General features: G+C 45.4%; 1 protein-coding gene across 1 annotated transcript in view; it reads left to right on the top strand.

The window, feature by feature from the left end:
* LOC137345916 (butyrophilin subfamily 1 member A1-like) overlaps positions 1-13,097 on the top strand; it is a 148,022-nt gene that overhangs the window by 100,105 nt on the left and 34,820 nt on the right. Inside the window, exons 5-7 of the mRNA XM_068009162.1 lie at positions 2,133-2,252; positions 4,290-4,322; positions 12,430-12,450. Of these exons, the coding sequence (XP_067865263.1) occupies positions 2,133-2,252; positions 4,290-4,322; positions 12,430-12,450 (174 nt within the window). The remainder of the gene's footprint in view (positions 1-2,132; positions 2,253-4,289; positions 4,323-12,429; positions 12,451-13,097) is intronic.

Consider the following 13,097-nt stretch of genomic DNA (forward strand, 5'->3'; position numbering starts at 1 on the left):
CATTCGGTGGTGGACAACTCTTTGCGCTGGAAGACCAGCAAGTTTCGGGCAGACCAAAGGGCGTCTTTCACCGAATTGATAGTCCTCCAGCAGCAGTTGATGTTTGTCTCGGTGTGCGTCCCTGGGAACAGCCCGTAGAGCACAGACTCCTGTGTTACAGAGCTGCTTGGGATGAACCTTGACAAAAACCACTGCATCTCTTTCCACACCTGCTTTGCAAAGGCACATTCCAGGAGGAGGTGGGCGACCATCTCTTCCCCACCACAGCCAACGCGGGGGCACTGTGCGGAGGGGGCGAGACTTCGGGTGTGCATGAAGGATCTGACGGGGAGGGCCCTAAACTGATAAAAACAGATTTTTTTTTTTTTATTTCCAAAATATACTTTATTCATAAAAATCTGTAAAAATTACACTGCCAAATAGTTTCCAAACAGCACCAAAAAATACAAACATTGCAAGGGAGATCAGTTTCCTTCAATACTGTCATGAGTTTCTTCCCAACCCTTCCGTTTCACAATTGTCATGTCAATTACAGTTTTACATTTACAGCAATTGAGAATATTAACGATACAGTTCGAAGGGTTTCCCATGGATCCAGCCCCTCAGTTCAGCTTGGTGGGGGAACCTTACACTGTGGTCTTTCCCCATTGAGCCTTTGCTGCGGCTGCCCCAAGCTTTAGTGCGTCCCTCAGCACGTAGTCCTGGACCTTGGAATGTGCCAGTCTGCAACATTCGGTGGTGGACAACTCTTTGCGCTGGAAGACCAGCAGGTTCCGGGCAGACCAAAGGGCGTCTTTCACCGAATTGATAGTCCTCCAGCAGCAGTTGATGTTTGTCTCGGTGTGCGCAGGAGAGCTGCTGATCTTTGCAGCTGCAAACACAATGTTTTATCGCTGTGGTGACATTGGTGCTTTTAGCCCAGTGATGGTGGTTCCACCAATGAAAGACGATCTTCACTGCACAATCCCACATGTCCCCGTGCCTGTCACCGCACGGTTCATTTACATTTAAATCGCTTGTGAAACAGGAATAATGGCAGAAGCGGAAGTTATGCCAACTTCCGGTCCCGCTATCGGGAACGCCGTAGAACTCAAAATCCCAGCCACTGTTTATAAACCTAGGCTGGAAATCTTTTCTGGCTGCTGTATCTCTGTGTGTGCCGTGTCTTCACGTACGCTCTGTCTCCATGTGTGCTGTATCTCTGTCTGTGCCGTGTCTCTGTGTGTACTGTATCTCTGTCTGTGCCGTGTCTCCGTGTGTGCCATATCTCCGTGTGTGCCGTGTCTCTGTGTGTGCCGTGTCTCCATGTGTGCTGTATCTCTGTCTGTGCCGTGTCTCTGTGTGTACTGTATCTCTGTCTGTGCCCTGTCTCTGTGTGTGCCATATCTCTGTGTGCGCCGTGTCTCTTTGTGTGCTGTATCTCTGTCTGTGCCCTGTCTCTGTGTGCGCCGTATCTCTTTGTGTGCCGTGTCTCCATGTGTGCTGTATCTCTGTCTGTGCCGTGTCTCTGTGTGTACTGTATCTCTGTCTGTGCCCTGTCTCTGTGTGTGCCATATCTCTGTGTGCGCCGTGTCTCTTTGTGTGCTGTATCTCTGTGTGTGCCGTATCTCTCTGTGTGTGCCGTGTCTCTGTGTGCGCCATGTCTCATTGTGTGCTGTGCTGCTCCAGTCCCCGGCCTCTGCTGCTGACTCCACCAAAACTCACAGCATCAGGGGGAGGTTCCACAATTTAAATGGCTTTGGCAGCTCGGGACACAGTTAGAACACCCTGCCAGATGGAGGTCAGAAAGTGTGGGAGTGTCGGTCTCATCAGATCCAGAATACAAGTTTAAAGGGGAAACTGAAAATACTTTTCTGGCTGTGCAAACACCAATGTCCTGAGAGAGGCAACAATAATAATAAACATCAGTGACAGTGATTGAAGTGGGCAGAGGTTCCATTCTCAACAGGACATTTAATAACGTTCAATGCTGGTATTTCTGTCTGTTCAGTGGATTCCTGTTGAAGTTACGGCAGGAAGCTGCCGGAACAACTGTGAACTTTTACTATATTGGATATTCTGAGAGAATGGTTTCCATATGGTCTATCTTGCTGATAATATCATTATCTAATTCACTGGTGTTTACTTTACAGGTGATATCTTCCCTGCTGTCCCTGCCTGGCTTGTGCCATTGCTAGTGATCCTTTGTCTTCTAATTGCAGCTTTTTCTGCTGTGATTTATTGGAATGTGAAACAATATCGACGTATTAAAGGTACATTCTCAATGTAACTGTGAAAAATGACAATATATACCTACAGGCCTGGAAATCTCATGGGGGTTCTCCCAGTCTCCCGCTGTAAATTCACTAAATTCAGTGGAAACCTGGAGGCATCCGTGTAGAAACAGAATAAAAACCAGGTATCACTGAGGGCTCTGCCAATTCTCCACAAAGTTAGACTGGGAGACAAGAGGAACACTGTGGAATTTCAGGACTGCAGATTTATACCAGTGAAATGTGGAAAGTAGACCAGTTTTATTTCATTATTGAGTGTTTGTTTGGGGGTCAGGTGGGGCGGGGGAGGGGCGGCGGTGGGCGGGTGTAGGAGACTGAACATTAAAGTGAAAGATAAAGGAACAGTTGCAATTCCCACTTTTTTGTTTTACAGAAAACTCTCTTGAATTTTCAGCATTTTTAATAACTTTCACACAGCTAGGTTGCCAATTAAATAATTGCAATTTTGTTCCTCTTATTATAAGTCTGCCTTTAACATTTTCTTGGGCAAATATGAAACAAGAATAATCCAGAATAACATCAATAAATGGAGATCCATTCAACCTTTTTGCTGTTGCAATAATTCATGAAACTATTTTTTATGTTTGCCTCTATGTTAACCAAGAAGATAGGTTAGATTTCCCACTTCCAGTGAATATCAGAAAATCACTAGAGTAATAGATGGTAAATCTCAGGATGGAAATGCACAGTTTCCTGATGAATTCCAGAATTGGTTCACTGGAATATTTACTCATTAAGAATCCAGATCAAATTCCTCCTTATTCAAATCAATGGAAAAGAATATCAGACAGAGTAAATCCCTGTGTTCAAGTAAATTCCTTCCCACAGCACCTTCTCATACAAGCACAGGAGATGCAAGAGCTGCCCTTTTACTTTTTCCCTTCCCACCATCCAGGCCCCCAAACACTCCTTCCAGGTGATACAGTGATTTACTTGTATTCCTTTCAATTTAGTATACTGTATTCACTACTCACAATGCAGTCTCCTCTACATTGGGGAGGCCAAACACAGATTAGCCGATCATGTTGTGGAACATCTGCATTCAGTTTGCAAGTGTAACCCTGAGCTTTCAGTCATATTAATTGCCCACCTCTCTCTGACCGCTCTCTCCTTGGTCTCCTGCACTGCTCTAATGAAGCCACAGCAGGATCATGGACACCGGCCCGGAAAAAAGGGGAGCGTCCAGGGCCTTGCCGGGGACAATCGACCGGGCCCTGGTGAGGCGAGGGGTGGGGGAGTGTAGTGCAGTGGGGGCAATTGGGCCATGGGAGGACCCTCCATCGGGCACAGGGTGCTCGATCAGGATGGTCCCCTTCTGGGGGACCTCAGCCATTGATTGGCCTGGGACAGTCGGGCTTATTCTCACCTCTCCCGCCCCTTGTAAAATTGCAGGGGGTCGGGAAGGCATTGGGAAAGGCACTTCTGCCTCCCATTCAATTTTATGACCACACACCCCCCCACAACCCCCCAGCCCCTTGCCACCGGCCGTTCCTGCAGGGGGCATAAAAGTCCGGCTATCGTTTCTAATAAAGGCCGGCTACCCGACCCGGACCCAAAGAGGACCCGACGACATGTGTCTGGGTCGGGTTGAGTCGCTCTTCCGGGTCTGGCTTTCGAGCTTGGGTCGGGCTGGGTCTGGGTCGGACTGGGTCCAGGTGGGGCACACACAGCAAGAAGTGTTAAAAGTAAAAAGCTTACCTGAGCTGGGAGTCCGGGACATCAAAGAGGGAAACTCTGAGTCTGTGCAGTGAGCGAATGAGCGTCTCAATGACATGATCACGCTCACGCTCACGCTGCAGCTTCCTGCAGATTGGGAGTCGCATGGTAGAAAAAGGGAACATTCCGGTGGTTGGGTCAGGATCAGGTCGGGTCGGGCGCAGAGGAAAAATGGACTGGGGCCGGGTTAGGCTCGCGTCCGATGTGATTCTGTTGAATTCGGGTCGGGATTTTTTTTGTGACCTGAGCAGGCCTTTAGTTTCTAATATTCATCACAATGTTTTTGTTGTATCTTTCCAGAGCTAGAACTTCGGAAATCTATCGTAGAAGATGGTAAGAATTTAATGTTGCATTATACACAAACGGCAAAGAATATTGATTTTGAAGTATTGCAAGTTTAATTCAGCATGTTTACATTTTTTATCTGTTAAGATCAATTAATTATACACAGAATCACAGAATTGTTACAGTGCAGAAGGAGGTCATTCGGCCCATCACGTCTGCACTGTCTCTCTGAAAGAGCAACTCTCTCAGTTCTATTTCTCCTGCCTTCTCCCCATAACCCTGAACATTCTTCCTTTTCATATCACTGTCTAATTTCCTTTTGAATGCTTCAATTGAACCTGCCTCCACCGCATTCTCAGGCAGCACATTCCAGACCTTAACCACTCACTGGGTGAAAAAGCTTTTCCTCTTATCACTTTTGCTTCTCTTACCAAATACTTAAATATTCTGTGCCCTATCGTTCTCAATCCTTTCATGAGTGGGAACAGTTTCTCTCTATCTACTCTGTCCAGAACCCTCATGATTTTGAATACCTCTATCAAATCACCTCTCAGTCTTCTTTTCTCCAAGGAAAACAGTCCTAACTTCTCCAATCTATCTTCATAACTGAAATTCCTCATCACTGGAACCATTCTCATGAATCTTTTCTGTACTCTCTCCAATGCTCTCACATCTTTCCTCAAGTGCGGCACCCAGAATTGAACACAGTAATTTAGCTGAGGCCGAACTAGTGTCTTATACAAGTTCAACATAACTTCCTTGCTCTTGTACTCTATGCCCCCATTAATAAAACCCAGGATACTGTATGCTTTATTAACTGCTCTCTCAACCTGTCCTGCCAGCTTCAATGACTTATGCACATATCCCCCCAGGTCCCTCTTTTCCTGCACCCCCTTTAGAATTATACTTTTTATTCTATATTGTCTCTCCATGTTCTTCCTACCAAAATGAATCACCTCATGTTTCTCTGCATTGAATTTCATCTGCCACGTCTGCCAATTCTGCCAACAACTTGTCGATGTGCTTTTGAAGTTCTGCACTATCCTCCTCACAGTTCACAATGCTTCCAAGATTCGTACATCTACAAACTTTGAAATTGTGCCCTGTGCACCAAGGTCTAGGTCATTAATATATATCAGGAAAAGCAAGGGTCCCAACACTAATCCCTGGGGAACTCCACCACAAACCTTCCTCCAGACCAAAGATATCCATTAACCACTATTCTTTGTTTCCTGTCACTGAGCCAATTTCATGTCCATGTTGTTACCATCCCTTTTATTCCATGAGCTATAATTTGCTCACAAGTCTGTTGTGTGGCATTGTATCAAACGCCTTTTGAAAGTCCATGTACACCACATGAACAGTATTGCCCTCATCAACCTTCTCTGTTACCTCCTCAAAAAAACTCCAAGTTAGTTAAACATGATTTTCCCTTAAGAAATCCATGCTGGCTTTCCTTAATTAACTCACATTTGTCCATGTGACTATTGATTTTATCCCGAATTATTTTTTCCAGATGTTTTCCCACAACTGAAGGTAAATTGACTGGCCTGTAGTTAGGGTGGCACAGTGGTGCAGTGGTTAGCACCGCAGCCTCACAGCTCCAGCAACCCGGGTTCAATTCTGGGTACTGCCTGTGTGGAGTTTACAAGTTCTCCCTGTGTCTGCGTGGGTTTCCTCCGGGTGCTCTGGTTTCCTCCCACATACCAAAGACTTGCTGGTTGATAGGTTAATTGGCCATTATAAGTTGCCCCTAGTATAGGTCGATGGTAGGGTAATGTGGGGATGTGGTAGGAATATGGAATTAGTGTAGGATTAGTATAAATGGGTGGTTGATGGTCGGCACAGACTCGGTGTGCCGAAGGGCCTGTTTCAGTGCTGTATCTCTAAACTAAACTACTGGGCTTATCTTTACACCCTTTTTTTGAACAAGAGTGTAATGTTTGCAATTCTCCAGTCCTCGAGCACCACCTGAGTCTAAGGAAGACTGAAAAATTATGGCCAGTGCCTCTGCGATTTCCACCCTCACTTCCCTCAGTATCCTTGGATGCATCTCATCTGGCCCTGGTGTTTTATCCAATTTAAGTTCAGACAGCCTATCTAATACTTCCTCTTTATCAATTTTAAATGCCTCTAGTGTCTGACATAACTCCTCTTTCAACATTGCCTGGGTTGCATCATCTTCCTTGGTAAAGACAGATGCAAAGTATTCATTTAATACCCCAGCTATGACGTCTGCCTCCATGTGTAAATCCCCTTTCCAGACTCTAATCAGCCCCACTCCTCCTTTTACCACCGTTTTACTATTTATATGCTGATAGAAAACTTTGGGATTTCCTTTAATGCAAGCTGCCAGTCTCTTCTGTCACGCAGGCCCCCACCTGCCAAAAAGGAGTCACATATTTCACCGCATGAACATTGATTTTAAAAACTGTTATTGGGGAAGAAAGAGCTAGCTTTAAAACAATTGCCAGATTTTAGCTGGAGAGACATTAGCATATGAACAGCAGAACTTCAAAGCCCAAAGGGGCTATTCCCTGCTCCAATTTAACCCACAATGGACCTTTGATCACCAGCTATTGGGCGTAGAGCAGACATTCCAGGTTAACTGCTAAGATGGCCGAATACACAAGCAGACGTGGTCAGACCAGTTTAGTCACATGACTAACTAGGTGTTGGAGTTTTTTGATTTGAACTTGCCACAAGGAATCTGCAGCAGAAACCCGTGTGCTCCCGGTTGGGACAGAACCTCCTCTCCAGTTCTGCCTGCTTCCATCTCTTTTCCACAGAACTGAATCTTGTGAAAACATGTGAACCTCAAAGAGAGAAAAGTCTCCTATGTGAACAAAGTTTAAGCAGAACACTGTGGCCCAACCAAAAGCAAGACTACCTACAATCAAGTGAGCTTGAAACACACTTAAAAAAACCCTGTTAGAGACAGCCTTAAACTTTTCACCTTATCATTTTTTCTTCTCTTTTCTGTCTCTATCTGCAGGTGTGTATCGCATTTACATGCTAGCATGGGGGCATCGTATATCCGTAGGCGTTAACCATATTAGAGTTTAAGTTTATGTTTTTATAATTTTCACTTTTTCTCTTTAAACCTCAGAAAATCTGGTTTGTTGATTTCTTTGCCTTACAATTGGGAAGCGGTGAACAAAGATTCACAGAAGGGGGAGCTCAAACAGAGTCTGTTTAACATTAAAAATCCTGTTATAATAAGACCAAGTGCAGACAGTAAAAGACCCCAAGACAGCCTTCTCATCTGGTTGTAGCACTTCTCATGCTCTCACTTTGCTTCTCTTATTTGCTTTTTCACTTCCCCTCTACACCTTCTATATTCAGCCTGGTTCTCAATAGTATTTTCTACCAGGCATCTATCATAAGCACACTTCTTCTTCGTTACCTTAACTCTACTTCTTTTGTCATCCAGGGAGCTCTGGATCTGTTTGCTGTACTTTTCCCCTTCGAGGGAACATACCTTGACTGTGCCCAAACTATCTCTTCTTTGAAGGTAGCCCATTGTTCATCTACCGGTTTTCCTGCCAGCTTTTGACTCCAATTTATTCGCCCCAGATCCATTCTTACCCCATTTGAAGTTGGCCTTCCCCCAGTTAATTATTCTTACCCTGGATTGCTCTTTGTCCTTTTCCATAGTCAGCCTAAACTTTATGATACAATGATCACTATCCCCTGAATGCACTCCTACTGATGCTTAATCCACTTGGCCAACCTCATTCCCAAGAACCAGGTATAGCAGTGCTTCCTTTCTCATTGGACCAGCAACAAAGTGTTGCAGAAAATTTTCCTGAGAACACTCTAGGAACTCTTGACCTTCACTGCTCTTTACAGTACTGTTATCCCAGTCTATATTTGGATAATTAAAGTCCCCCATTAAAACTACCCTATAACATTTGTATCTCTCTGTAATTTCCCTGCAAATTTGTTTCTCCATGTCCTTCCCAATAGCTGGTGGCCTGTAGACAACACCGAGCAATGTAACTGCACCTTTTTTGTTCCTTAGCTCTAGCCAAATTGATTCTGTCTTCGACCCCTCTGGGACATCCTTTCTCTCCAGCTCGGCAATGCTCTCCTTAATCAATACTGCCACTCCTCCCACTTTTTTCCCTTTCCTATCTTTCCTGAACACCTTGTATCCAGGAATATTTAACACCCAGACGTGCCCTTCTTTGACCCAGGTCTCTGTTATAGCCACAACACCATATTCCACAGGGCAATCTGTGCCTGTACCTCACCAGTCTTATTAACCACACTCGGTACATTCACATACATGCACATTAATCCTGATTAAGACTTTATTACTTTTCCCTTACTCTGACCCCACCTAATAACATACTATTCCCGACACTTGTGCTGTCTATTTCCCTCAATATTCTGTGCTGCTTGGTATTCCTCTCTAATACTTGCTCCTGGTTCCCGCACCTAGTGTCATAGAGTTATACTGTGTAGAGGCAGGCCCTTTGGCCCATCGTGTCTGTGACAGCCATCAAGCACTTAACTATTCTAATTGCATTTTCTAGCACTTGGCCCATAGCCTTGTATGCTACGGTGTTTCAAGTCCTCATCTAAATACTTCTTGAATGTTGTGAGGGTTCCTGCCTCTACCACCTCTTCAGGCAGTGCGTTCCAGATTCCAACCACCCTCTGGTGAAAACATATTTCCTCAAGTCCCCTCTAAACCTCCTGCCCCTTACCTTAAATCTATGCCCCCTGGTTATTGACCCTGACACTAAGGGAAAAAAGTTTCTTCCTAACTAACGTATCAATGCCCTTCATAATTTTGTATACCTCAATCATGTTCCTCCTCAGCCTTCTCTGTACTAAGGAACATAGAACATAGAACATAGAACAGTACAGCACAGTACAGGCCATTCGGCTCACGATGTTGTGCCGAACCTTTAACCTACTCTAAGATCAAATTAACTACCTACCCTTCATTCTACTATCATCCATGTACCTATCCAAGAGTCGCTTAAATGCCCCTAATGTATCTGCTTCGACTACCACTGCTGGCAGCGCATTCCACGCACCCACCACTCTGTGTAAAGAAGCTGCCTCTGACGTCTCCCCAAAACCTTCCTCCAATCACCTTAAAATTATGCCCCCTGGTGATAGCCCTTTCCACCCTGGGAAAAAGTCTCTGACTATCCACTCTATCTATGCCTCTCATCATCTTGTCCCCCTCTATCAAGTCACCTCTCATCCTTCTTCGCTCCAATGAGAAAAGCCCTAGCTCCCTCAATCTTTCTTCGCAGGACATGCCCTCAAGTCCAGGCAGCATCCTGGTAAATCTCCTCTGCACCCTCTCTAAAGCTTCCACATCCTTCCTATAATGAGGCGACCAGAACTGAAGACAATATTGCAAGTGTGGTCGAACCAGGGCATAATAGAGCTGCAGTATAACCTCGCGGCTCTTAAACTCAATCCCCCTGTTAATGAAAGCCAACACACCATATGCCTTCTTAACAACCTTATCAACTTGGGTGGCAACTTTGAGCGATCTATGGACATGGACCCCAAGATCCCTCTGTTCCTCCACACTACCAAGAATCCTGTCTTTAAGTCTGTATTCCGCATTCAAATTCGACCTTCCAAAATGAATCACTTCACACTTTTCCAGGTTGAACTCCATCTGCCACTTCTCAGCCCAGCTCTGCATCCTGTCAATGTCCCTTTGCAACCTACAATAGCCTTCCACACTATCCACAACTCCAGCAACCTTCGTGTCATCGGCAAACTTGTTAACCCAGCCTTCCACTTCCTCATCCAAGTCATTTATAAAAATCACAAAGAGCAGAGGTCCCAGAACAGATCCTTGTGGAACACCACTGGTCACCGAGTTCCATGCTGAATACTTTCCATCTACTACCACCCTCTGTCTTCTATGGGCCAGCCAATTTTGTATCCAGACAGCCAACTTTCCCTGAATCCCATGTCTCCTTACTTTCTGAATGAGCCTGCCATGGGGAACCTTATCAAACGCCTTGCTAAAATCCATATACACCACATCCACTGCTCTTCCTTCATCAATGTTTTTTGTCACATCTTCAAAGAATTCAATAAGGCTTGTGAGGCATGACCTGCCCCTCACAAAGCCATGCTGACTGTCTCCAATCAAACCAAGCTTTTCCAAATAATCATAAATCCTGTCTCTCAGAATCCTCTCCAATAATTTGCCCACTACCGACATCAGACTGACTGGTCTATAATTCCCAGGATTATCCCTATTCCTTTTCTTGAACAAGGGAACAACATTTGCCACCCTCCAATCATCCGGTACTCTTCCAGTGGACAGTGAAGACGCAAAGATCATTGCCAAAGGCGCAGCAATCTCTTCCCTCGCTTCCCGTAATATCCTTGGGTATATCCCATCTGGCCCCGGGGACTTATCTGTCCTCATATCATTCAAAATTTCCAGCACATCCTCCCTCTTATCTCAACCTGTTCGAGCATATCAGCCTGTTCCACGCTGTCCTCACAAACGACCAGGTCCCTCTCACTAGTGAATACTGAAGCAAAGTATTCATTTAGGACCTCCCCTACCTCCTCCGACTCCAGGCACAAGTTCCCTCCACTATCCCTGATCGGCCCTACCCTCACTCTGGCCATCCTCTTGTTCCTCACATAAGTGTAGAACGCCTTGGGATTTTCCTTAATCCTACCCGCCAAGACTTTTTCATGTCCCCTTCTAGCTCTCCTAAGTCCATTCTTCAGTTCCTTCCTGGCTACCTTGTAACCCTCTCGAGTCCTGTCTGATCCTTGCTTCCTCAACCTTAAGTAAGCTTCCTTCTTTCTCTTGACTAGCTGTTCCACATATCTTGTCATCCAAGGTTCCTTCACCCTACCATCCCTTCCTTGCCTCATCGGGACAAACCTATCCAGCAGTCGCAGCAAGTGCTCCCTAAACAACCTCCACATTTCTGTCGTGCATTTCCCTGAGAACATCTGTTCCCAATTTATGCTCCCCAGTTCCTGCTTAATAGCATTGTAATTCCCCCTCCCCCAATTAAATGTTTTCCCATCCCGTCTGCTCCTGTCCCTCTCCATGACTATAGCAAAGGTCAGGGAGTTGTGATCACTATCACCGAAATGCTCTCCCACCGAGAGATCTGCCACCTGGCCTGGTTCGTTGCCAAGCACCAAGACCAACATAGTCTCCCCTCTAGTCAGCCTATCTACATATTGAGTCAGGAAACCTTCCTGGACACACCTGACAAAAACTGCTCCATCCAAACTATTTGCACTAAGGAGGTTCCAATCAATATTAGGGAAATTGAAGTCACCCATGACAACAACCCTGTTACTTCTGCACCTTTCCAAAATCTGCCTCCCAATCTGTTCCTGCATGTCTCTGTTGCTATTGGGGGGTCTATAGAAAACTCCCAATAAAGTGACTGCTCCTTTCCTGTTTCTGACTTCCACCCATACTGACTCAGTAGACAAACCCTCCTCGACAACCTCCCTTTCTGCAGCTGTGATACTATCCCTGATTAACAATGCCACTCCCCCACCTCTTTTACCTCCCTCCCTATTCCTTTTGAAACATCTGAACCCCGGAACATCAAACATCCCTTCCTGCCCCTGTGAAATCCACGTCTCTGTAATGGCCACAACATCATAGCTCCAAGTACAGATCTTAGCAATTCCCAATACTACCAGACCCTGACTGCTTCCTACTCTCTGAAATCACCTCAGTCCGACAAGCAAATCATTTACTGTTACAAGGTCTCGGGGGTATGGTGGGTGGGTGGTCTGTATTTTTCACAGTCTAGCCCTCCTGTCATTCTAAAGCAGTATGTTCCAGATTCTCACCCTCAATGCCCAGGCATAGACAATGTTTGCTGGGTGGACGGATGAGTAAATTTAGGCCAAAAGTGCCCACGGATTTCTACCTATTAAACTCGATGAGGGGAAAATTGTGGGCACTGAATATGTGACAGGCACTGCCGTCAGGCAATTGTACTTGGTCCCTGATATACTTAGCTTCCAATTTGCAGTGAGTAATGTCACACGAGGTCCATTGGGCGGTATCTATGATATTTAAAAATGTCTGTAAAACTCTTTTCTGTGTAATTAATGATGTATTAGATCAATGAGAGATTACTCCAGTCTAATTTGTTGTTTCTATTTCCAGAGTGGAAGAGAATTTGGGAAGGTAAGATCTTATTATTGCAACACAAGAAAGAAAGAATAAACTCAAAAACTGACAACTCAAAAAATAAAAATACAAGTGAAAAATAACCTTAACCATGACCACTGTTCCAGTGCAACGAAATAAGCTAAATTCCTTTTCGTTACATTGTATTTCAGGACTTTTAATTGGCGTTTTGGGATCAGAATCCACATTTCAGTTTTGGTTTTCTGTGAACCACACAATTCCCTCCTGCAGGACATGTAAAGATCATTAGTTAAAGGCTGCGTTTGTTGACAACGTAACCACTAGGTGGCGCAGTACTGGCACATGCACAAAAGCAGCCTCTTCAACTGAAATCTCGCTGTCTGTGACGTCTCAGGCAGCCGCCAGTAATAAAGATGGCGCTGCTCAATTTGTCACAAAAAAGGAATTGAACCCAAACCCCCTCACCTCCCAATGGCCGTGATCGCTGTCTCCACCCCACTCCCAAACAGCAGCCCACTGCATCCCGGGATCACCGCTTCACTTCCCCGCTCCCTCCTGTGCCTGCCGCTCCATCCCACTGTTCCCGACTGTTCACCAGTCAATCTTGCCTTTCTCTTCCAAGCCGGTCTGCTCGTTGTTCCCTCCCACCGCTCGATCCTCACTTCGCTGGTCGGAGAGATAGT

This window comes from Heterodontus francisci, chromosome 29, assembly GCF_036365525.1.
Source record: "Heterodontus francisci isolate sHetFra1 chromosome 29, sHetFra1.hap1, whole genome shotgun sequence".
NCBI classification, from domain to species: Eukaryota; Metazoa; Chordata; class Chondrichthyes; order Heterodontiformes; family Heterodontidae; genus Heterodontus; species Heterodontus francisci.